Source organism: Panthera leo, chromosome B1 (assembly GCF_018350215.1).
Source record: "Panthera leo isolate Ple1 chromosome B1, P.leo_Ple1_pat1.1, whole genome shotgun sequence".
Classification (NCBI taxonomy): Eukaryota; Metazoa; Chordata; class Mammalia; order Carnivora; family Felidae; genus Panthera; species Panthera leo.
Genome location: NC_056682.1, coordinates 83,877,454 through 83,903,862, shown reverse-complemented (window position 1 = coordinate 83,903,862; position 26,409 = coordinate 83,877,454). Strand labels below are relative to the sequence as shown.

The window sequence follows — 26,409 nt, the reverse complement described above, 5'->3', positions numbered from 1 at the left end:
AACATCATTTGGGGGAGGACAGTATTGAAGACCTTGAAGAATATAACTCCCCATTTTTCTTGACTCTTGAGTCAATCACATGTGTGATTTTCCTGTAGACAAAAGAAAATCTCGATATTCGTGTTTTATGTGCAGCTTTAGGGGTGTCAATTCTCCCATCATGAGATGGTTGACTCACAGGAAATAAAACAGATACAGATAAGCTAAAACTAGAAATGACTAGCAATCCAGGAGACACAGAACAATAGAAAGGAGACAAGTGAGTGTGTAGGTGAGAAAGCAAATGTGGGATAGCTTGAAGACAGGAAGGGACTAATTATTCACAGCAAAATCCACAAGTTCAACCCCACGTGGAAAAAGCATAGCTCAGACAATTGGAAATAACAGATAGTGCTTCTAGGGGAATCAGAGTTTGAAAGAAACAAAAAAGCAAATTCTTAGAAAAACTGGGATCTCCAGGGAGAACAGTTCAAATCTAAAGCTCAGCAGAGTTCCTGCTAGCTGAATGGAACGCTTCAGGGCCCTAGCTACAAAGGCAGTTTCAGAACAAAGAAGTAGTTTACACTACCCAAATTAAAAAAGAACAACCTCTCTACTCTTCCAGGGCATGTGGTACACTAGGTAAGATAAGAATATGAGATATCTTCTGTTTGAGGGTCTCCTTCAAGTTCTTACTTGCTATATGGAGTAAACTGCTTAAGGTTCCCAGCCATGGATCCCAGTCCTGACTCAGTGACTGGATTTGTTATGGAGTCTCCCTATCCTCATCCTGAAGTGGGGATAGTAACTGTAGTTCTTCTCACTGAGGGTTTGTGAAGATCCAATTAAATATGTGAGAAAAAAAAAAAAAGATTGAATTTCCAACAATGTATGAACATATTTCTCACTTTCATATATATTTGTCAACACCCTGTGAGATAAGAATTATAACCCACAACTTACACATAAAGAATCAGAGTTTTAGAGAGGGTAAGGGATTAACAGAAGACAATCAACAGATTAATACCATTAAGTGATAACTTATATGTCTAGCACCATTCTTAGTGCTTTAAGTAACTACCTCAGCTTAATCCACAAAACTCCCCAATAAAATTTAATTGTTCAGAGTTACACAGGTTGCCAGTAGAAGAATCAGGATTCAAACACTCTCAGGATGGCAGCCCAGCCCAGGCTCTCAAACACCGTCCTTGTATTACATTCTCTCAGGGTTACATGGTATAGGCTGAAATGTAAGTTCAAATCTCTGGACCCATTCCAGTCCATTTCTACTATTCTAGCTGTCTGTTACACTTTCTGTTATTTGTTTACATATGCTCTTAAGAGCATATCTATAAGAAGATTGCTTTCTTGGGGACACGTAGGTGGCTCAACTGGTGAAGCATCTGACTCTTGATCTTGGCTCAGGTCATGATCTCATGGTTTGAGCCCCACCTCAGGCTCTGCACAGACAGCACCGATCCTGCTTGGGATTCTCTCTCCCTCTCTCTCTGCCCCTCCGTTGTCGCTCACTTACGTATTCTCTCTCTCTCTCTCTCTCTCTCTCTCTCTCAAAATAAATACGTAAGCTTTAAGAAGATTGCTTGTTTTATGATGCTGTCATAATACCAGAATCATGAAGTGTGTTTGTGAAGAATTTTAGACATAAAATTCTAAACAGGTAAGCAATCACCAGCTATACAGTCTAGTTACAAAATGTCCTTGTTCAGCTCAGCCTATGACTGATTCCTCCTCTCAGTTCTTTCTAGAAGAACTCCAAGGGCAGTAAGGCTCTACCCTTCTTAATATATAATTTTCTTATAACAAAATATCAATGTTTAAATAATTGTATTTATTGAGAATTTTAAAATGAATTTCTTTCTACAAATAATTGTGTCAGCAATAATTACAAAACATTTCAAGGGCATATCTAAATATATACATCTATTTTATGAAGAAATATGAGAGGAAAAAAGCAATGGCATCCATGCATGCATTCAACTCATGGATATTTATTAAGTGTCTAAATGTGCCCAGCATGATTCTAGGTGACAGTTTCACAGCAGTGAACAAGAAGTTCCCTATTTTATGGAGCTTGTATGCTAGTGGGACATGAAGTTTAAAATAATAATTTAGTCACAATTTTAAACAGGGTGTTAAATTGAATGTTGAGGAGTGGGGGTGTGGGTCACAAAAAGTTTCTCTGATGAGGTGACATTTGAGCTGAGCTAAAACATACCAAGGAGCCAGTTTAGGGGAACAACAAATGCAAAGATCCAGATATTTGGCTTATTTGAGAAGCAAAAAGAAGACCAAAGCTGATGAAGAATGAGCTAGGGGATAAGCTTATGTCTGGTGAGAATGGCCCACTTCTCAAGATCCTTGTAGAATGTGGTAAGATATTTCAATTTTATTCTAAGTGAAATGGAAGCTATTGGAGGATTTTAACTAGGAAAGTGAAGAAATCACATTGATATTTTTAAAAGATTAATCTGGCTCTTCTATCTGGAGGTGACTATGCAGGGGCAAGAGCAGATGCCAGGTTCCCATAAAGAGTCCTCTAACTGGCCCCGATGAGAGCTGATAGCTGCTTAGAATTGAATAACAGGAGGGGCAAAGGATGGGGTTGGTCAAATTCAGAAAATATTTTAAACGTAGGAATTATAGGCCTTGATGATGCATCTAAAGTGAGGTTAGAGAAAAAGGGAATTAAAAAAAAGTGATATTTGGGGATTTGTATAACTGTATGGATGGTGATATTTTTTGTGGAGATTGGCATCATGGAGGAATAAAATACCTCCTCGATGAGCAAGTGGAGATATCTCCTAGCCAGTTGAACATGGGAGTAGGGAGCTCCATGGAAAAGTGAAAGCAAGAGTTACAGGTTTTGAAAAGAAAAACCCACAAATGTTGTTTAAAGCCGTGGACTTTCAAGTTGCTAAGAGTGATGACACATTTAAGTTTTGTGAATATTGGGGATAAAACTGATATCTTGAATTTGGACAAGTTTTGACCTGGGGATACTTGTTTTGCTTAAATTGACTTCTGAGACCTCACCACGATAGATAACACCCAAGAATAATCTCTTGTCCTTGATAAAGTAAAAGTAATACGGGAATAAGTGCCAGAGCACTTGAAAAGCTTTGGGCTTTCTCATACTAGGTGTATGACCGTAGGCAAGTCACTTAATGCCTCTGAGAGTCGGTTTCTTCCATTGTAAAATGGGCATAGCACCACCTTTGCCAACTTCAAAAGGTCAAAGCCCAAGTTAGAAGCATTTTGGAAAAGACTGTTTTGTACAGTGGAAACACGAGGGACTTCTCTTTAATACTGATTTCCACTCTACTAGGTCTCTTTTCTTCCCCATGGCACGGCTCCCAGGTGGCCTAGGATACTTTTGGATACCATCTGCTCGACAAGAAGGCTGCCTGATAAATTTCAGCCCCAAAGACAGCAGCATCAGGGGATCTTGCTCCCTCACAACCTCAGAGGCTTTCAACTTGATGCAAAGCAAAACCACCTAATGAACAAAGCCCTTAGGTAGTCCTGATTCCCCAATTACCCATAAGTAGCAACAGATGCTGCAAAGGTATACCTGTTCCAGTGACCAGCCGCTGTCAGTAATTAGACAATGGAGGGAAGTAAGCAATTAGGTAAATCACACAGAAAGAGTAATAAACTAGACGAGGTATGTTGCTCATGGAAAAAAGACACAAATAAAGAAGGTAGAAAGTAAATTTTAAAAAAAACCTCTAATTTAACAAATAATTTGCAAAACCTATGTGGAACAATCTGATTTGGCCTATGAAGTTCACCTGGTTAAAGATCTCCTTTAACTGAAGCTCCCATGGAATATTGTTCAGAAAGAAATGTGACAAGAATAGATCTACTTTATCAAAACACAATCCAGTTAAATGATACGGTTGCAGCAGATAGGAAGTGGGAAGAGAAGTTTGATTTCTCATTTATTAGTGATGTTACACATCTCAACTTCCTCAAGAGCACCAAACTAGAATCTACACCGGTGTCAGTAAGAACAGGCTACCGTCCAACTGCAGCACACATTAAATCTTGAGACTCTAGAAACCACTACTCACACAACAGCCTGTTAAGAAGCTCTGATTGGTTCATTTTCTCTCTTCTTTCAGTGAAATCTCTAATTATTTCAGCAGTACAAAAACATAATGCAGATCTTAGATTACCTTTTATTGTTTTCTCTTTCCCACTCCTGCACTTTTAATAATCAACCACAAAGAACATGGCCTTTGGAGTTACAATCTATACTCCTCCACTTCCTAGCCTTATGCCCTTGGGCAAGTGACTGAATCCATCTCTGAAACATGAATAGTGGGAAGCACCTAATAGGTCAGTTGTAGAATCAAAGATAAAAAAAAAAGAAAAGTGTGCAGGGGCGCCTGGGTGGCTCAGTCGGTTAAGTATCCTACTTCAGCTCAGGTCATGATCTTCTGGTTCGAGGGTTCGAGCCCTGCATCGGGGTTTGTGCCCACAGCTCTGAGCCTGGAGCCTGCTTAAGATTCTGTGTCTCCTTGTCTCTCTGCTCCTCCCCTGCTCGTGCTTGTGTGTCTCTATCTCAAAAATAAATAAACATCAAAAAAAATTTTTTTTAAAGTGTGCAGCCTACTACCTGGCACCTAGAAGGAGTTCCATAAGTGATAGCAATTATTATGCACAAAAAGACAGTGTTAAGACCTGCTGCTCAAGGAAGAACTTGTTGACTATGAGAAAGTGACTCACCCAAGGATATTTTCAAAATAATACAGCTTAACCACTCAGTAAATGTATGTCAGATACTAGTTTAAGTGCTTTTTGTACATTAATTTATTTAATCCTAACAAGCAACTTATAAGGTAGATACTGATGCCCTTCCATTTTACAGATAAGAAAACAGAGATTCAGAAACACCATGTAATTTTTCTAAGGTCAAGTGGCTAGACGGTAACAAAGATAGGACTCAAATGATTGCAATTGGCTTCTCACTCCCATCTCTTAACTGGTGAGATATTGCCTCCCCACTCAAACTGTAGACTGAAATCTGAGACTGAAATGCAAATCCACTTCTATTAGTTGTCTGTTATTTTTGTTTCTTTGTTTCTGAAAAGGTCTCCTCAAGAGTATTGCTAGTTACCTGATGCTGTCAAAATTGCAATAGCTTGAAGGAAGATGCTCAGGTATGCAAACTCTGCATAGGTAGGCAGTTGTCAGGAGCACAACATGGCTACAGAGTCCACTGTATCCAGCTCAGCATGGTTAAGGCTTCTTTGAGTTTCATCTAACATAGCCCTAAAGCCAGTAAGGCTCAATTGTTGCTGATACCCAAATGCAATTTGCTAGCATTAGACAATGTTTAAAAACTTGTGTTCATCTGGAATTTTAAAATAAGCTCCAAATATATGTGCAATGATTGTAAAATACTGCAAGAGAATTTCTAGAGCCTTAATTTATTTTTGATGTGGGATTATAAGTAATAAAGAGGGATATGTAAATGAGCATTAAGCACATCACCTTGGAAAATGAGCTCTAGGATTTTGTTTCATGAAATTTGCTACTCATTTGCTTGAATTGTCTCTTGTGTTCCTTCTAAACCAACTGAAATCCCTCTCATCTTTTCAGGTCTGGTCCAAATGCCATTTCCTTTGAGGTGTTGTTTCTGATGCCATAATTATATTTAATTACTGTTTGCTTAGTATTTCCATAGTTGTTGGTGTGTGCCTTTATTTTGCCCTTATCATAGTCTGCCTGGCATTAGAGTTGTTTGTCTTCACCACCTCCTAGAAATTTTTGGGAAGCAGGAATCAATAAAAAGGGGATATACCCTGATGATTAAAAGCAGGGGCTTCAGAATCAGACAAAACTCAATTTGGATCCTGACACTGTCACTCAATTTCCATAAGATCTTTGGGAAGTTGACCATTGGGAATTTTTGATGTTTTATCTCTTAAGTGAACATAATGGGAGAGCATGCTCTGCACTCAGACTCCTGGGTTCAAATCTTGGGCCCATACTTTACCTGTTCATGTCTAAGTTTCTTTTCCTGTAAAACAATATGACTAACTAATAAGGGAGCAATTATTCCACAGTTAAGTTGTGAAAATGAGGGTGCCTGGGTGGCTCAGTCAGTTGAGTATCCAACTCATGATTTTGGCTCAAGTCATAATCTTATGGTTCGTGAGATCGAACCACACATCCATCGGCTCTGAGCTGACAGCTCAGAGCCTGCTTGGGATTCTCTCTCTCCCTCTTTCTCTGCACCTACACTGCTTACTCTCACTCTGTCTCTCAAAATAAACAAATAAACATTTTAAATAAATAAATGAATTGTGAAATGGAAAGTAATTAATTTATGTAAATGACTTACGAGGAAGAATGGTTAACAGATAAGCACTCAATAAATGTTTGTTGTTTTTAGTGTTACCTTGTAGAGTTGTGGTGAGGAAAACATGGCATTCTGTTTGTAAAGAGGTAAGTACCATTTCATAGTATCTTAAATATCATGGATTCTCAAAGAATGGTATCTACCACTGTGCTATTTCTGTAATCCCAGCACTTTGCACAATGCCTTGTCTTTAGAAGGTACCCCCCCAAATTATTGTTGAGTGGAAAGCAATGTTTTTTAAGGGAAATATCACATTGTAAGAATCAAGATAGTGGTGATCTGTGTTTAATGAAGCAACAAAAAAGGATGAGCAGAGACCTGATCTAATTCTTAGCAGGTGCTTCTTTTTTTGCTTCAAGATGATCTTACAGCTTATAGGAAGTAATATTTTTATCAACAGATTAAATACAAAAAATATACCTCTGTGCTTGGTATTCCCTTTAGCTGGAGCAGCATACCACGTAGAGGGTAAAAAGATACTAAAGAAGATAGTCTAAAACCTTCCATTTTTCCACTGGAGCTTTAAAGAAAAAAAGTCAGAGCTTTATAATCATTTATAGAACAAAGACCAGCAGGAATGTAGAAGTGTAAACACAGAAAGGAGCTAGCAAGTTTAGCCTCCTAAGGTTTTTTTTTTTTTTCTTTTAGAGAAACATACGAAACAATTCCTGATTTACAGCAATTCATAAAGTATGAATGGACCTGACGTGCAGGTTAATGAAGGCCCTAGCAAGCTATAAAAGCTGTGTCTATAAAGAAATGAGACTGTTTTTTATGCAGCTTGTCAGTCTGAGCACATTTTAATACACATTTCAAATTCTGAACACAGAAAACTGATCACATAATTTACACGACTTTGTGTTTTTTGCTTGCTGTTTGTTTTTTTTGTTTGTTTTGTTTTGTTTTTTTTTTTGTTTTTGCTAACCAGGCTATTAGAAATATAGTGGCTCTGAGTGTTGTATATAAGTGACAAATCACTGAATCCTACTACTGAAATCAATCATGCACTGTATGTTAACTAAATAAAATTTAAATACAATTTTAAAAAAGATAAAATACAACCATAAAAAAAGATATATAATTACTTTATATATAAAATCCAAAATCTGTACACATAACCTAATATATGATCCAATAGAAGAACAAAGTATTTAGATTCATCACCTTCCTGGACAAAGCCTTAGCAACAAAATAGGATAACCTCTTTTTGAAAGCCACTCTGATATTTGAAGTAACCTACCTAAGGACATCTTGTCACTTTGCCATAATATAATGTTGTCATAAAATTGAATTTTAATTACTGAATTCTAGAATGGTACATCTCACTTACCTAGTATAGTGGGTTGCATATGCACAAGACTGTTTTTATTTTAATATATTTTAATAAATTATTTTAATTTATTTTAAATTTATTTTAAATTTATATTTTTTAATAAAAAATTTTATTTTCCTGTCACCATAGAAAAAATAGTCTCTACAAGTGGTAAACTTCAATTTCTCTATTTAGTCACATTATGTATGGCAGAACTGGCATGGCTTCCAGAGTGAATGTGAAGTTAAAACACTTGGAATCATTGAGTTTTCTATACATACAACTATTCCAAAGGACCAAGAAATAGAGGAATGGAGAACCCAATTTGAGAACACATTTTCCACTTTCTCTTCCAGGAAGACAAGATGGCTGGCCTTTCTATATGTAGCTTGGTATCTAATGATAAATGAGTATTTATTATGTGCTTTGGTATGTGTGTGTTTTCTGGAGTTGAAGTCTTTATCTTATTCCAAGCACCAAGTGTATGCTTATGATGCTCTCCTGGTCTAGAATGTGATTCCCCTTTCCTCTTCCTATTTTTAATCCTACAGTCTTCCTTCAAAAATTGACTTTATTTAGTTTTCCTTGCAAAGTCTTTTTTGACTACTCCTCTCTGCACTCATTTGATTCTTTACACAATCTTTTATATTCTTAGAGATCCTAAAAAATCACTGAGCTTTAATTTTTTTGATGTTTATCTTATTTTTTAGAGAGAGAGAGAGAAAGAGAAAGACAGAGTGTGAGTGGGGAAGAGGTAGAGAGGAATAGAGAGACACAGATATGAAGCAGGCTCCAGGCTCTGAACTGTCAGTGCAGAGCCTGACGTGGAGCTTGAACTCATGGACCACAAGATCATGACCTGAGCAGAAGCCGGATGCTTAACCAACTGAGCCACCCAGGTGCCCCCAAAATTGCTAAGGTTTTAAAGGTCTTTTAATGATTTCAGGAGTCTTAGTTTGACCTAATTATACTATGAGCTAATTGAAAGCAAAGAACAGATTTTTACCACTTCAGATATGCCCCTTTTCTTGTTTAGCTTATTCAGGTTATTCATTTTAAAAAATGACACCACCTGATTGTGCCACTTATATGAGCACATTGCAGAGATTTGGAAAGCTGTAAGAAAGTATAACAAAGGAAGTAAAATCCTACTAATATGTCATAACCATGATTAAAGATACTCATACTTATTCTTCCAATCTTATTCTTTCATACATACAAAGAGAGTTAAATAAGTAAGGGTCATGTTGTATATGTAGTTTGTTATTCTGTTTTGGCAACATTTATATTCCCTTGTTTGATGAAATATCCTTTTAACAGATGATTTTTTATGACTGTATAGTATTCCATCTTAAGACTATATGTTTTACTATAAAAATTAAACAACACATGCTGATCGACTCTGCATTGAGAATAAAATACAATGGTCTGCACTTTCCTTCATCCATCCTGAATTTGAGGTATTAGGATAAAAGTCAAGAAATGAGATGATAAAATGGACATAAAAAGAGTTAACTGTCTGAAAATGTATTATGATATATGACTACATTGCAGAGATAACAGATGTATTTCTACATTGCCTATTACTGATTTTTATTTATGCTAATTTTCATTATATTACCATAGAAGTTATAGCAGTTGCTATAAGACTTCTCAATTTTAGAGAAAACTAAAAAATAAAGTAAGGCTATGTTAAATAATTTGATCCTTGGATTAGTCTTATTTTATACACTAATAAAACCTACATGGGAAGAGTTGATACATTTTCTTTCAAGAGGGAAAAGTCTCTGGAAAAAAAATTATCCCATAATTTTATATATAGATTCTTAAAAGATAAAACAGCTTCACAAAAGGCAAAGGATTAACAATCTGTTAGCTTTGAATCCTATCTCTCCCTGTCTCTTGCTCACTAGAGGCTCAACCCAATCATGAGGGCTGATCCTATTACCCAGGGGTTATGGAGTAAGAGACACTAGAAGAGGCTATGGGACCAGGATGAGTATTTCTTCTGTCTCACAATTGTCATACTCTGACCCTAGCATTCTGGTCATCTAACAGGTGGTCGTCAGTATTCTGCCATTGCTGCTGAGGCTTTGTTTACTTCAAGACCAGATCAGCTCATAACTTGGTTTCATTCCTGATCAAACCAGCAACCCAACTCACTACACTTGAAACCCAGTATTCCCATTCTTATGACCCTTTACCTGCTGCATAAATATTTACTATAGCCAGGGTCTCCTGCTCAGAAAGTTACTTGGATCTTATATTCAGTATAGACACTTTCCAAACAAGTACCCACATCCCAAATCCCTTTGGATACACAGAATCCTTCTTTGACTTTTATATCTAAAATAGTCCCTCCATTCCGCAAGTCAATTACCTCTCCCCCAGACATATTCTATATAGTTGTTCTATTTACTGTATACATAGAACTTAACACTACCTGAAATTATTTACTTACAAGTTTGCTATGCTCCCAATACAAAATGGATGAAAGAATGATTTGTATTGTTAGAGCTTTCACTCCAGCATCCGTATCTTTACATTCCTATCATAATTGACACCGAGGTTGTTGCCATGCCTAAAACGTGTCTTTCGATGTGCCCTATATCTGGTCATTGGCCTCCATTAGGTATCAGGCACCAAGGTATAAATTATTTTAAGAATATAACTTCACAGTGTCAAATAAAGAAGGAGTACATGCACACACACACGTGCCATCTCATGCCATTAATATATATTAATGTATATCAAAATATGTAGTATAAATTAGTGCCTATTGTTTTGGATTTATGATATGTAGTATCCACATAAAAATATGAAAACATACTCATAAGTATTCTATTGACTTTGGATCTAGTAAATGAAAATATATAAACATTACGAGCATAATTAAGAGCACAAACTTAATAAATAGTTAATAGAAAGTTCCTTTATGTCTCAGGCAAGATTAGTCTTCTCTCTATATTTTCCACAATGGTTTCAAAAGAAATGCACCCAGATTTTAAGAAATGATCTCTCTCATGGGGCGCCTGGGTGGCTCAGTCGGTTAAGCGGCTGACTTTGGCTCAGGTTATGATCTCCCGGTCCTTGAGTTCGAGCCCCACATCGGGCTCTGTGCTGACAGCTCAGAGCCTGAAGCCTGTTTCAGATTCTGTGTCTCCCTCTCTCTGACCCTCCCCCGTTCATGCTTTGTCTCTCTCTGTCTCAAAAATAAATAAACATTAAAAAAAATATTAAAAAAAGAAATGATCTCTCTTCTTAAATGCTAACCTAAGCACAAAAATAAAAATAAAAATTTGTTTAAAAATTAAAATTATTAAACTTTAAGAAAATCTTTATTCTCTTCAGTTTTTCATTATTTCTCTTTGTGGAAATAAAAAGGAATCAAGACACTTAAAAGAAACAATGATAAAAACACGGATGCAGACTTTCAGTTGTAAGGGATGAGTTATATAATTTAGATTCAATAAACCAGTAGAAGTATAGTTGGTAATGGTCTTGAGATACTCATTTTTCAGTAAATGCTGATCTTGTGCTATCAAGACATTTTTAACCAATTAGTTTGCTCAATTGACTAAGAATCTCCTACCTCATTTACTTGAATAAAGATGTAGAGAACTTCAGCAAGATATAATGATTTCATAATGGCGTACAGACAAGGCAGAAACAATCCTTAATGGAAAATAACTTATACAAAGCATTATGACACCTAGCAAAATTAGTATAGCTATTTCCCCAATTTAAAGGCAAGGCTATTGGAATTTTCAATTTATTTGAATACTTTAGTAAAGAATCAGGAATCAAATATCAAAAATTTCATTGAAAAATTAGGTGGAAAAAAAGCCTCTTGCTTTATTTCTTTTTTTTTTTAAAGAATGTTTTTTGTATTAAAATGCGTTGCTTTTTTATTAAATAAATATGCATTCTTAAATAATGATAAAAATATTTAGGAAATGATTATTCTTTCATTATTAATTATGAAGTTAACTAGTTAGCAGATGAAGTGTTAAAGAATTTGTGGGATTTAAAAAAACTAAAAAAAAAAAAAAAAAGCCAAAATATATAGTAAAGCCTATACGGATTTAATTATAATGTCCTTGAAAGAGTAGTTTTTAAAAGTGTTTTTTTTTCTTTTTTCTTTTTTTTTTTAAATAGTACAATTGAGGGCTTTCATGTGCTCAAAAGCATAACAAATAGTTTGGGGAATATATCTTCTAGGATCAACAACACAATTTCCTGAAGACTCTCAATAACCTTATTTACTTGTAAGGCATTTTTTTGCCACATGATAAAATCAAATGATCTGTTGTTAAGAATTCTAGTGTGTCTTTTAAGTAAATATGAAAAAATAAAATTGAAGTTTTTTTTAGTGGGAGGAATATTATTATGAATAAATTCTCACAGCTGCTCATCTCTTAGATCTATGATACAAAGACAGAAAAATAGGTGACAACAGCATTGCTACTGAATTTGGGCTTTCAAAACAAAAAAAATATACCGAGGTCTTTGAACAAGACAGATAACTTTATTTGAAATAGAAGAGACATATTTGGCCCAGGCATCCTGTCTCTTGAAACTTGGTCTCCATGTTTGACTAACAGCCTCTCCTACAATTGTCTCTGCCTCCTTCAGATTTCACAAGATGAAAATAAGAAGGATTTATCTGTATCTTTAAATACACTAAATTAGGGGTGCCTGGGCAGCTCAGTCGGTGAAGCTTCCAACTTCAGCTCCAACTTGCTGTTTGTGGGTTCAAACCCCACATTGGGCTCTGAGCTGAAACTGCAGAGCCTGCTTGGAATTGTCTCTCTCACCTTTTCTCTCTCTGCCCCTCCCCCACTTCTGTGCACACACTCTCTCCCCCAAAAATAAATAAACAAATAAAAGTAATGGCCTCAACATTACTTCTAAAAATAATAATCAAGAAATAAATACACTAAGTTATTTTCTAACACATCTTAACTCTTTGAAATCCTACTAAAAAAAGTTAAAAAAATGAATTTCTTGTCTTAAAAATGAAAGATGAATAGATAAAGGCTCAAGTAGCAAGAGTTACAGTGAGTCAAGAGGTACCTAGGCTTATTTTGCTACTCAGCTCCTTTTCCGATACAAGTTCTTTCTATATCTGACACTATCTGAGAACTCTCTAGAAAAAAGAAAAAAAAAAAAAGTATAACTTTTTGGGTGTTACCACAGAAGTTTCTTGAGTTTTCACATTTCTGTTTCTCAATACCTGGGAAAATAAAAAACTAGAATCCTTAACTTACAGCACCTTTTAGCTACATTTGTAACAAAAATGAAATGTTTAAGAAATAAATTATACCAAAATCCAGAACACTGACAATACTAAATGCTTGTGAGGATGAGGAGTAACAGAAACACTTAGGCATTGTTGGCAGGAATGCACAATAATATAGCCACTTTGCAAGACAGTTTGGCAATTTCTTATAAAACTAAACATACTCTTGCCAAATAACAATATGTTCCCTCCTATTTACCCAAAGGCATTGAAAACTTACGTCCTCATAAAAACTTGCATACAGCTTTATCCATAATTGTCAAAACTTGGAAGTGACCAAGAAATCCCTTAGTAAGTGAGTGGACATATGAACTGTGGTATATCCAAACATTGGAATGATATTTACTGCTAAAAAATGAGCTATTAAGCCATGAAAAGACCTAGAGGGAACTTAAATGAATATTACTAAGTGAAAGAAGCTAGTATGAAAGGGTTACATACTGCATGATTCTAACTACATGACATTCTGGAAAAGATAAAACTAGGGAGACAGTAAAAAAATATCAGTAGTTGCCGCAGGTTAGGTGAGAGAGGGATGAATAGACTGAGCACACAGGATTTTTAGGGTAATGAAGATATTCTGTTTGATACTTTAATGATCGATATATGTCATTATATATTATTCAAACGCATAGAATATAACAAAACCCAGAATGAACCCAAATGTAAACTATGGACTTAGAGTGGTAACGATTTATCAGTGTAAGTTCAACAATTGTAATAAATGTAAAATCTCTGTAGTTTCTGTTCAATTTTGCTGTGAACCTAAAAATGCTCTAAAAATAAGCTCTATTAAAGAGAAAAACAAACAAAATTAAATATATATATTTTTATATATTTTATAAATATATTTATATATTATATATTTTTATATATATTATAAATATATAAATTATTATTATATATTTATTTATATATTATATATTTATAATATATATTTAATATATATTAATATATTTTATATATATTATAAATATATATATATACACACACATACACACACAATGTTATCTCAGTAAGTTATACTTCAAAATGTAATGTTTTGAGCAAAGGATATAAATTTGAAACCTATTTCATTAATGAAAATATATAATCCTGGAATAATTGAGACTTCACTAAAAACTACTATAGATAATAAATGTGTATATTTCAATTTTTCCATACATTTATAAAACATGTATATTAATAAAGGTTTACCTATCTTGTCTCTGTATATGAAATTGAACACATGTATGTGTGATTCTATAAAACCTCATCACAAATACAATGTAAAGATATCAGTGAGCTTACAAAATATTTCAGAACCATAAGCTCAGATTCTTTACTTATAAATTGGGGAAAGTAACACCATATAGAATGAACTCCCCCCCACCCCCAGCTTTGTTATTACTTTTTAAACTGAAGTACAACAAAAACAACTTGTATTAGTTTCACGTGTAGAATATAATAATTCAACAATTTCATAGCATTTCTCAGTGCCCATCATGATAACTGTACTTTTAATCTCCTTTACCTATTTCACCCATCCTGCCATCTACCTCAAAGTAACACCTTAAAGAGTGAAATTTCTTTTATAGAACAATGTTTGTAAAAGTTTGTAAATTATATAATGATATAAGCAACCTAAGGCTGTATGCTATATATGCAATTACTATTATATTTATCAGTATAAGTAAGATAGAATTCCTTACCAAGGATGAATTCCAACTGTGGTTCATTTGGAGTCTTCTGAATACCTAACAATAATGGGTAAGAATTCAGATTAAAGATATTTAACTCATTATCAAAGATATATAAATACATATTACAGTGCTTCACCCTACCCAGGATGTATAAATATATTATTTGGCAGAACAAATTAACTCAGTTAATTGTCCAGACTGATAAGCCATCAGTTCTCAGGGCAGGACATAATATTTGTAGCAGAACTAAATGTGACTAAAGACTTGACTGATCTCCTTAGCTCTAAGGCTCTAAAGAAACTCAAAAAATATTGTTTTTGTAAGCTTTGCAATTTAAAATGTATTTTTTCATTGTTAGTTTCTTTTAGATGAATGTAGACAGAGGCAAAACTTTCAAAAAAGATGACCTCACCCAAGTACTCTCCTATATAGATTTTTCTTTCAAACCATTCCAGCCTGCTGTAAAGAGTAAGTTATTAATTAAAGAGATATCTCTTGTAAGGTTATGAAGGACATTATGGTGGTGGTTATTCTGTCAACTTATAGATAGCTCAAATCAATGTCCTGATAAGTGTTTCTATTCCTTTTTATCATGATTTTTAAGAAATCTAACAACATGGCTTAGAATGAAGTGGAGGGAATGTCTGAGAACAAAAGTAAGGAAATGGGAACAGGTAAGGGTTAGAAGGCAGCGAGATCCGACTGGAAGGTGATAATGTGGTATAATGTGATAACATGGATACCCGACGACCACGCACAGCTTGGGTCTTTTTAAAAAAGACTGGATGAGGACTTGGATACCACTTATTACAACTCACGGGTTGCCAAAGAAGTGAAACTAAAATTAATGAAAAAGTAAACTATTTGGTAATAAATGTAAGAATCATTTTCTTATTTATTTCTAAATCTAAATAAATGTAAAATCATTTTCTTATTTATTTCTACTGGTGCATTTACCAAATACAATTTAAATTTAATAATATTGGATTGCTAATATATTGTTAGTACCATTTCTTTGTATAAAATCTATTTGTTTTTTTATTTACAGGGTTAACTTTTTTCTTCTTTCTTTTTGCTTAGTAGCCATTTATTTTTTCTCCTGTTGACATTTCACAATACTATGATTAAAAATATCAGACTTTCCAGAGGGATGAGACTTGTAATCATTGGGTAGATCTCTGTTCATTTCAAATAATATAGATTTTTTTAAAGACTATTAGTAACTGCTGTAAGCTTTGACAAACAAATTTCTAGAAAACATATTCAACCAATACTGTTTTCTTTAGATTATTTTTTATGTTTTTAAATGTTTATTATTCATTTTTGAGAGAAAGCATGTATGCACACACGTGCACCAGTGGGGGAGGAGCAGAGAAAGAGAGGGAAAGAGAGAACCCCAGGCTGGCTTCACTCTGTCAGCACGGAGCCCAATGTGGAGATCAAACATATGAAACTTGAGATCATGACCTCAGCCAAAAATCAAGAGTTGGACGCTTAACTGACTGAGACACCCAAGCTACCCTTTAAAGTTTATTTTTATGGTGTAAATTAAATACTCTCATTTAATTTGACATATATTTGAAAGCGATAAATAAATGGCCAACAGGACTCTTGAAAAGAAAAGGCACAATTCATGCTAAACAATAAAACCTAAACTCTACAATTTGAAGCATAATAGAAAACATACAATTCTTCCAATGATTTTAATGACTTGAGTAGCACAAATAACAACTGTAATGTCTAAATGCAAATCTTGGCCACATCTCCATATTTGCTCTATTTATGTGACTTAGTGTTCTTGAGTATAGCAGTGACAATCTACCTGTCTAGGGTAACCATTATGTCCTAATGCTTTCAACTTAAATGACTTTGATTTTAAAGAGAACATTTCTATATTCTAAAAAATAATTCCACATGAGATTACATAAATGCTAAAGAGGAGGTGTACTTAAAAAGTATTTATTAGTGTCTTAAAAAAGTATTTATTAATGTCTTAATATACATTCAAGAACTTTGATTCTACTATTTGATATTTCATAGACTATATTTCATAGTCCATTTCATAGACTATCATCTGTCTCACTCAAGGTAAAGGATCAGAATCACATCACAGACTCACTAGGACAAAATAAATGGTGCAAACAAAAAAATAGTTAATTTCATGCCATTTGTTAGAACCCAGGTTTCTGTGAATACATATGAATGTATGCTTAGTTGACTCAATTTACATTTTCAGAGAATTACAGAGAGGGGAACACATATACTTACTTGTGAACTGGAAGTCCCCAGTATCATTTGCCTGGGGTGTGGGAAGAAAGTGCTGGCCTTCTTCTGATGCTCCTTCCTCTTTGATTTCCATGATCAACCTTCACAGTTGTTTAGTCCTCTAAATTTTCACGTCCAAATGTCACTGCCAGTGATTCCTGGTTTAATATAGATGTATCTTCACACTAAAGGCCTGATATCCTCTGAAATTCTGCATTTAGGAAACAGCAACAGCAAAAATCTTAGTTACTTCAGAGTTCAGTATAAAGCTAAGAATTGAAGGTAGGTAGAAACTACAACTTCCTTCCTATCTCACCTTTATTTTCAAGATCTATCCATCTAATTTATGCCTCATGAACTCTAAGTTAAGTGGGTATTCTCTATGCAATTATTTTATGTTCATAAGAGGGATTTCTAAATCCTGAAATGTGTATTCTTCTCTTCTAGGTCATTCTGTAAAACAGTAGATAGCAATAGGGGCTGCTGCTAACCTAATATGCATCTAATTTAGCAGCAAGAGCATCTTGTCAAGGCATTAGCATGTTTTGCTAAGGTGAATATTACTATCATTCCTTCCATTAGATCTACCCTTTACGCTCATCTCTCCATCCACCCTTGTTAGAACATTATTCATGAGCACGTAAAGACAATTTGGCATGGCACTCTTCTTCCAGTATGAGCCAAGAGCCAACAAGTAGTACAAGGGAGTTTCCAACCTCATCATTACCCATGGAGTCTTGGTTCTCTGCCTGATAAAGTTTTAATGGTTAATGATCAGGGTCTATGGTGAAAAAAATGAATAATAACTCTACAAAGCTAAAGCTCAAGGGGAAATGAAAGTAACAACAAAATCATGAAAATCAGCATGGGGGAAAGAAAACCTTTCCAAGAATTTAATACCCTATTATGCAAATAGCCACAAATAGTTTCAAATTCATTCTGATATTTAGCCTGATATACATGACCAAGAATGAATTAGGGAAAAAAAATCAATGTTGTTTTAAATCAAGTTACCACCTGAATTAAAATGTATAAAAAATCTTTAAATGTCTGTCCAATGTTGTTTAAAGCGATAGTGGCAATCAAGTTTGGTTTAGAATAATGATTTCGTCTCCAACTTCACAAATCCACAGCCTTAGTCTTTGTTGTTTTAACAAAGCAGTTTCATTTGTAATTCAGCTCTGGTTTTTAAAGATCATCTGGTAAAAATTAAATTCTGAAAGCATCTTGAATCTTTAAAAAATATTCTAATAAAGTTGTATATAAGTACGCATTGGTTCCTCAGGATACAACCAGGAATGAAGGCCAGGAGTAAAGGGCAATTGCACTATCAATTAGACCAAATTCTTCAAGTTAAAAATTATATTTTGAATTAAGATAATGCTTTCTATTTTTTTAACTATTTAAATTTAGATGTCTCTTCTGATAAGGACACACATATATTCATTGGACCACATTCTATCATGAACCTATGACAATTTCATTAGCATGAGTGGGCTGTGGAAGACTACCATGCATGTGGGACTTGGGTACAAGAACTTTGTTAACTTCACTGTAGTTCTTCACCAAAAACTCAACCTCTAATCTTGATCAGCTGTCGTAAAAATTAAAGAGGAGGCCTAAATAAGCAATACGGATAAATCTTAACAAACTAACAACTCAGCACACTAACAGTGAATAATTAATAAAATAAATGTCAACTCTGAGTGTGGGTGAATGTGTACCTTTGGGTGAGTGGAGAAGACTGAAGAGGCCTATAAATATTACTAATATGGTCCCATTTTAGGCATATCACCCATTCAAAACTTAAAAATAAATTCAATTTCAAGAGAATAAAGTCAAATACATAAGACAAAGATCATATAACAACCTCTGATGACTCTATTCATTTTTATTCTATCTTGTTTCATTTGAGGAGAAATTTCAGATTTGATACCTATTAACAAGGCATATGCCTCAGAAGGAATCAGTTATATTAATAGAAAAGCTCTAGAAAACCACTACATTTTCTAGCTGGTAAATACAGCATTTACCTATGGTTATGGTTAAATATAGTAGTTCCTTTTCTGTGTCTATTGGAAATTTTTTGGTTTGGAGATCATGCACAAGAATAGATTTAAATTTTTACATACCACAAATATATTTTAAAAAGTCAGCTAGAGATACTAAACCTAATTCTCAGAGCAGAAAGAAGCGACATTAAATGTACCTATTGTAAGAGAGTGACATAACTATATTTGATTTTTAGAAAGTTTACTGGGTGTCAAAGTAGAGAACATACTAGAAGTTGACAACTTAATAAAGAAACTAACTTGTTTGGAGGTTATTTTAATATTCAAGGAAAATAAAATAATAAAGAGGATCTAAGTCAAAACAGAAGCAGATGACTAGAGAAGAGAATCTGGATTCCAAAACAAGTTATTAAATGGGGTAAAGGGCCATTTATTAAATGCAGTTACCTAGACTTAATGATGGAATTAGCTGCAATTTAGAATTGAGATAATGAAAGTCAGGAATTTCAGGTGAAAGTCAGTAAATATGGACCACTAAACTATCTGGAATATAAAGAAAGAGGGATTTTAGTCAAGGATGATGAGTTTAGTTCTAACCATGTTGTTTTTGAAATGTCTTCAAATATTCAGAAACAGTTAAACACATGGGTCTAGATTTCAGGAGAGATACTAAGGCTGGAAAAGTATTTTTTTGTAAATCATTGGCTAATGGTTGAAGTCAAAGTCAAACGAAGTCATTGAAACCAAGTACATGTAGTGAAAAAAAAGGATGACTAAAGACTGAACTGTAAGGCACAAAACCATTCAGGGGAGCAAGAAGAGAATTTAGCTGGTAAAAGCACTGACAGTGATAGGAGGAGCAGCAGAGAAGAACAACTGAGGGAACAATGTCATCACTCTACTTACTGGATGTTTCTCAAGTAAACAAGGTCATTAAGTTAAAAGATGACTTTACAAGGCTGAGTAGCTCCCACCCCTTTCCAACCAGAGAGCCTGTTTGAGAAATTGAGGCTAGCCTCCAGTGGCGCCCTCTCCTTCTGCCAAGGCAAGGGAGCTAAGAGTGTCTTCTGATGACAACTCCTGGGAGCTTTGAAGACTTGTGGTACTCAGCTCAGAGGCAGACAGAGATCACCCCCAGAACAAAGCCAGTACCACCTGTGGAGTGTTCCAGTGCTGCACAGAGACAAGAGGATTAATTCATAGACAAGGCTGAGGGTAGCTCCAGTTCTTCTCCACCAGAAAGCCTGTTTGGGAAACTGAAAGTCCCTCCCCCTACTGCCTAGGCAAGGGAGCTGAGATATACTGAGGAGAGTGTTTTCCAGCTCCATCTCACCTGATGGGTTGGCAACCCCAGGAAACTGAGAGGTGGGCAGGCAAATCTAGTGGCCATGTTTAATCAGGAAACTTAGAGTGGGGGTTGTCTTGAGTTAATACAACAAACAAAAAGCTTTATGGCTAGAGCAGCTTCTCCCACTGCTCCAGGGCAGAGAATATAATTTGTAACCTCCTCATCCCTGAATACAACTTTCATCCTGCCCAACCAAGGAACCTAACCAGAGCATATAGAAAGCTGCACAGCCTATTCAACAGCCCTACATTCGTGGCATTGGCATTTGAACAGAGAGCACAGCCTGTGACTCCCCACATCTGCAGAGCAAAACCAGTTACCTCACCCAACCAGGGAATTCGGTGCACACTCTGGTTTGATTAAAGTCACCAAATAACAAACTGTACAGGTCCTGAGTCCCATCCTACTGCTCTGCAAGGACAGGGAAATTAATTCATAGCTCTATTACCAAATACTGTACCCAGTCCTGATCATCTAGTAAGCCTCATCAGAGAATCTGGGCAAGCATAGAGCCCATCCTATAGCTTCACTAGGGTAGGGAACCAGGCCCATAAAACTATTTAACTGTTCTCAGCCAGTGGCACAACTCCCACTCCCTGCCATCCCTTTAGACCTGGAACAGCAGCCTTGCTCAAAAATAGGCCATAGTGACAGGCCCCACCTGCTCAAGGACATTATCAGATACACACCCAGAAACCCAAACTTAGCTGACTATTGAAGAGCTGTCTCTACCAAAGAAAACTTGTAAAGTCTAGAAAAGGAGGCCATTACTCAAACAGGTAGAATTAATAAGGACACAAGGATACACACACACACACACACACACACACACACACACACACACACCAGGCAAATATGACACCAAAGGAAATTAATAAAGTTCTAAAGTTCTAATAACTGACACTAAATATATGGAGATCTGTGAGGTGTCAAAGAATTCAGAATTATCTAAGGAAGTTTAGTGAATTACAAGAAAACAGACATATAACTAAATAAAATTAGGAAAACAATGCATGAACAAAACAAGAAGTTTGATAAGGAAATAGAAACCATCAAAAAGCAATAAAATAGAAATCTAGAGTTGAAAAATATAATAACTGAACTGAAGAACTCAGTAGAGAGTTTTAAAAGAAGACTTCACCATTGGGGGGGGTGGGGAATCACTCACCTGAACAATAAGACATTGAAAATTACCGAGTCAGAGGAGGAAAAAGGAAAAAAAAAAGAATGAAAAAGGGTGAAGAAAGCTTGCAGAAATTATAATACAAAATGAAAAGAAACAATATTTGCATTATGAGAATGCCAGAAAGAAAAGAGAAAGAAAAACGGACAGAAAGTATATTTAAAGTAGCAAGGGTTGAAAAAAAAATCCCTGAACCTGGAGAGATAAATGGACACATAGATCCATGAGGCCCAAAAGATCCTAAAGAGCTGAATTTAAATAGGGCTACACTGAGATACTGACTATATAATTAAATAGTCAGAAGTGAAAAACAATGGAAGAATTTTAAGAGCAGCAAGAGAAAAGAGAGAATTTACATACAAGGGAACCCCTAAAGACTATAAGCAGATTTCTCAACAGAAATTTTTCAGGCCAGGAGAGAATGTGATGATATATTCAAAATTTTGAAAGGAAATAACTGTTAACCAAGAATTCTCTACCTAGTGAAGTTGTCCTTCAGAAACAAAGGAAGGAAAAATACTTTTTTTTTTTTTATTTTCAATTAAATTTTCAATCTTAAATTGAAGATTAAGGAGAAAAAGATATTATTGTTGGGGCAAGAAAAGAATCTAGATGATGTAATCTGCTATAATGGGAGGAAGTTGGGGGTGAAGAGAAAATGAGGTATGATCTGAAAAGCATTAACAGAAATTTGAGGAGATTCTGCCCAATGGCCTTATTTTTATCCATTCATGAAAAAAGTATATTTAAGAACAATGGAGTATAAAAGATTTATCAACCTGACTTCAAAAGCACAGTACATAAAGGAAATATTAATAAATTTGACTACACTAAAATAAAAAAAAATATTCTGTAAGTACAAGATACCACAAAAACTGAAGTAACAAATTATACACTAGAAATATATTTGTAACAGAAATTTCAGCTCCAGTTTAGGATATACAAAAATACAAAGACTATTACTCCCACTATAAACTCAAGAAAATGCTGAATATATCAAACCATAAACATTTCTTTAATCTGAGAACAGAAGTCTCAGAGGAATCAACTAGCCTGAAACCTAAGAAAAGGCAAATGCCTTCATGGAAAAGAGCTTCCCTCCACAGAAGGAAGAGATGTCAGGCCTCATATAAGCTGGTAATAATAATTCAGCCAAAAATATTCAATGACTTACTGAAGGTCAAGGGGGACTAGTATGAAAGTACAGAGCTACTGAAAGGCCTAAGCTCAAAAGTAGGCTGCATTCGCTAACAGACTTTTCTTCATCCTCACAGAGGCTCATGAGGAAGATTGGGAAGAAAGTGGGAATCTGGAGAAAGTGTCCTTTGGTGATTCAACCCTATGGGAGGGGAGTAGCCATCACTAAAGACACACCACTTGGATCCTCTTCCCTATAGAACAAAAACTGCAGACTCTATTGCCTTCAGGGCATAGATGGAGACTCATTGCAACTAGAAGATAGAAATAAGAGAGGTACAGAGAAGCTTCCTGGGATCAGATCATTAGAGATTCTCTGATCCTCTATTGCTAAGAGAAGGACAGGACCACTGAAAAGCCTCATCCTCAAGACCCAAGAATATAGATTTTGCCTAAGATCGAGGTTAAAAATAGGACAACAGAAAATGTCTCTATTCCTACAGGTCCAGTAAATAGTAGGAAACTATTAACAGCAGCCTACCACTGGAGGAGGCATAAAAACATGAACAGTAAACCTCTCTTTGGTAGAAGCTCCCCAAAAAAGCCTTAAGCGGAGAGTAGAGAACAGTCTCCAGACACCCAAACCCCACTATGAGTAGAAATGAATGTTAGAGTTATTTGAAACTGGTGATGCACTCAAGGCAGCCATAGTAACAACAAAACTCAAACCCAGATCTGTTACTGACTAGATTGACTCAATTTAAAGGTGTAGTAGGAAAAGAGGAATGCCCACTTCCAGGCATAGGTACTATTTTTGTTATATTCTACTATCCTACACACTACACAAAGAAGATGAAGACTAAGATGAACAGTCAAGAGAAAAGAGGGGAAAAAAGCAGTTAAGAGAACCAGGTTAATATAAGACCCAAATGTTGGACCTGTTAGAAACAGAATATACTTAAGACTCTAATGGAAAATGTGGATGACTTGCATGACCAGATGGAGATTTTTAGCAGAGATAGAAACTATTGGAAATGACCAAATACAAATCCTAGGAATGTAAAACACAGTAAGAGAGGAAGAATGCCTTTGACAAGATCATTAATAGTTATGATACCATCAATGAAGTAATCAGTGAACTTGAAGATAAGCTAATAGAAATTACCCAAACTGAAACACAAAGAAAAAAAGAAAAAAAAAGACACAAAGAAAAATGAAAATGCATACGAGAGCATTCAAAAGCTGTGACACAATACCAAATTAAATATATGTGTTATTTGAATCTCAGAAGAAAGAAAAAGACAGAATAGATATTTGAAGAGATAACGGCCTAAGATTTTCCAAAAATATTAAATTTCAAAACACCAATCCAAGAAGCTCAGAAAACACCAGAGAAATGACATGTACACAAATATACCCATAAACAAACAAGCAAATCAAACAAACGATAAACTTCTATGTATATCATAGTCAGGCTTTTGAAAAACGAAGATAAGGAGAAAAAATTTAAGGTGACCAAAGCAAAAAAAAAAAAAAAAAAAAAAAAAGCAAATTACATATAGAGTAACAAAAGTAAGAAAATATTTTGGACTTCTTGTTTAAAAGTATGTAAGTGACATCTTTAAAGCACTGAAATAAGAAAAACATCAACCCAGGATTTTATACAAAGTAGAAATAACTTGTAAAAATTAAGAGACACAGACTTTTATCCAGACAAATAAAAACTGACAAATTCATTATCAGCAGATTTGCACTGCAAGAAATATTAAAGGAAGTTTTTCAAGTATGACATAACAGAAAGATACTTGAATCCACAAAAGATATGGAGAATGCTATAAGCGATATAAAAGAAAGTAAATATTAATTTAATCTTTTCTTGTTTGTAGTGACTATAAAAGATAATTGCCTAAGGCAGGGTTTGGCACACTTCTATTAAAGACAGATAGTAAATATTTTAGGCTTTTTGGACTATACGGTTTCTGTCACAACCATTCAACTCTGCTGTGGTAGTATATAAGCAACCATTGGCAATACATAAACAAATAGGCATGGTTGTGTTACAATAATATTCTATTTGTAAAACCAACTAATATTCAGGATTTGGCCTGAAGGCCAGAGTTTGCCAACCACTGGCCTAAAGTAAAAATAGTAGTGATGTATTATATACTGATAGCATATATAAAAGTGTAACATATAACATCAATAGCAAGAAGGGTGACAGGGATGAATGGGGAGTTGTTGTTTAGTTCTTACACTAAAAGTATAGTATACAATTATATCACTAAAATCTTGAAGGTAGATTGTAATTAAAATGTTTATGACAATTTGGGGAGTAATTACTAATAACTTTTAAAAATAAGTATAAATAATAACCCAATAGTGAAGGTAAAATGGAATAACAAAACATACAAAATAAATTTTAAAGCAGAGGAAAAGAACAAGACAGATGGAATATATAGAAGACAAGTAGCAAAATGTTTTTAATCCAACCATGTCAATAATCACATTAAATGCAAGCTACACACACACACACACACACACACACACACACACACACACCAATTAAAAGACAGAAAAGATTATCAGCTTGAAAGACCTGACTATATGCTTCATAGTTATAATGAAATATAATGACACAGTTAAGTTAAAAGTAAAAAGACTGAAAAGACTGAAACAATTATATCATGGAAACATTAATCAAAGGAAAATTGCAGTGACTATTGGTATCAGATAAAATAGATTTCATATAACACACATTAGTATTATATAAGGATAAAATTGTAATTCACCAAGAAAATGTAACTATCCTGAAGGTAAATGGGCCTAACAATAGAGCTTTATAATACATGAAGCAAAAACTTAAAGAACTGAAAAAGAAACAGACAAATCCACAGTGATATAGAGACCTCAACATTCCACTCTCTACAACAGATCAAACAAGTAGATAAAACATCAGAGAGGATACAGAATACTTAAATAACACTACTAACAACTTGACCTCATTGGTATTTATTAGACTTCATCCAACAACAGAATACATATTTTGTTTCAAAGTACACATGGAATGCTTACTAAGATTATATTCTTGGTTATAAAACAAACCTTAATAAACTAAAATAAAAATGTGTGTATTTGTACATTTAAATCAGAATAAAATCACTATGCTACATATAAAAATGTGCTTAAAGGGAAAGTTATATTATTAAATGCTTATATTTAGAATACAAGTTCTCAAATCCATGATTTAAACTGAAAAGCAATTCTACTTATAAGCTTCTATTTTAGAAAAATTATTGAAAATGCATACCAGAAGATAATGGAAGGAATGTTCATAATAAATCAGCTTCAATAAAAAAAATATTGAAACAGGCTAAAGGCCTGTCACTAAGAAAGTAGACAAATATATTGTAGCCTATTCATTCTATATAAAATGAATCTTCATATATCAACATTGATTAACTTCATAACGTACAGAGGAGAAAGAGTGAGGAGGGACAGGAAGACAGAGGGAGGGATATGATGGCACTTATAGAAAATTTAACAACATGTAAAATAGTACTCTAGTTCTATATTGTGTAGGTGTACATACATATGAAGTCCAACCACAGAGAAATGCATGATAAACACTTAAATCAGAATAATTATGATATTTGGGGAACAAGCGTGAGGGATATGATCAGGAAGGGGAACACAAAAAACTTCAAATGCACAGGGAAAGTTTTGTTTATTACACTGAGTAAGTACAAAATGTCTCTATATTTTTCATTATACCTTTGGTACATCCTAAACACTCATTAT

At 34.5% G+C, this 26,409-nt stretch overlaps 1 protein-coding gene across 9 annotated transcripts in view; it reads right to left on the bottom strand.

Annotated features, from left to right (window-relative positions):
• The window catches only part of INPP4B (inositol polyphosphate-4-phosphatase type II B), a 759,315-nt gene that overhangs the window by 348,117 nt on the left and 384,789 nt on the right, over positions 1–26,409 (bottom strand). For all 9 annotated transcript variants that reach the window (XM_042935411.1, XM_042935413.1, XM_042935409.1 and 6 more), the window contains 2 exons: positions 16,935–17,142; positions 14,676–14,720 (listed from right to left, as the gene is read on the bottom strand). In XM_042935411.1, coding sequence (XP_042791345.1) covers positions 14,676–14,720; positions 16,935–17,025 — 136 coding nt within the window. In that variant the 5' untranslated portion in view covers positions 17,026–17,142. The remainder of the gene's footprint in view (positions 1–14,675; positions 14,721–16,934; positions 17,143–26,409) is intronic.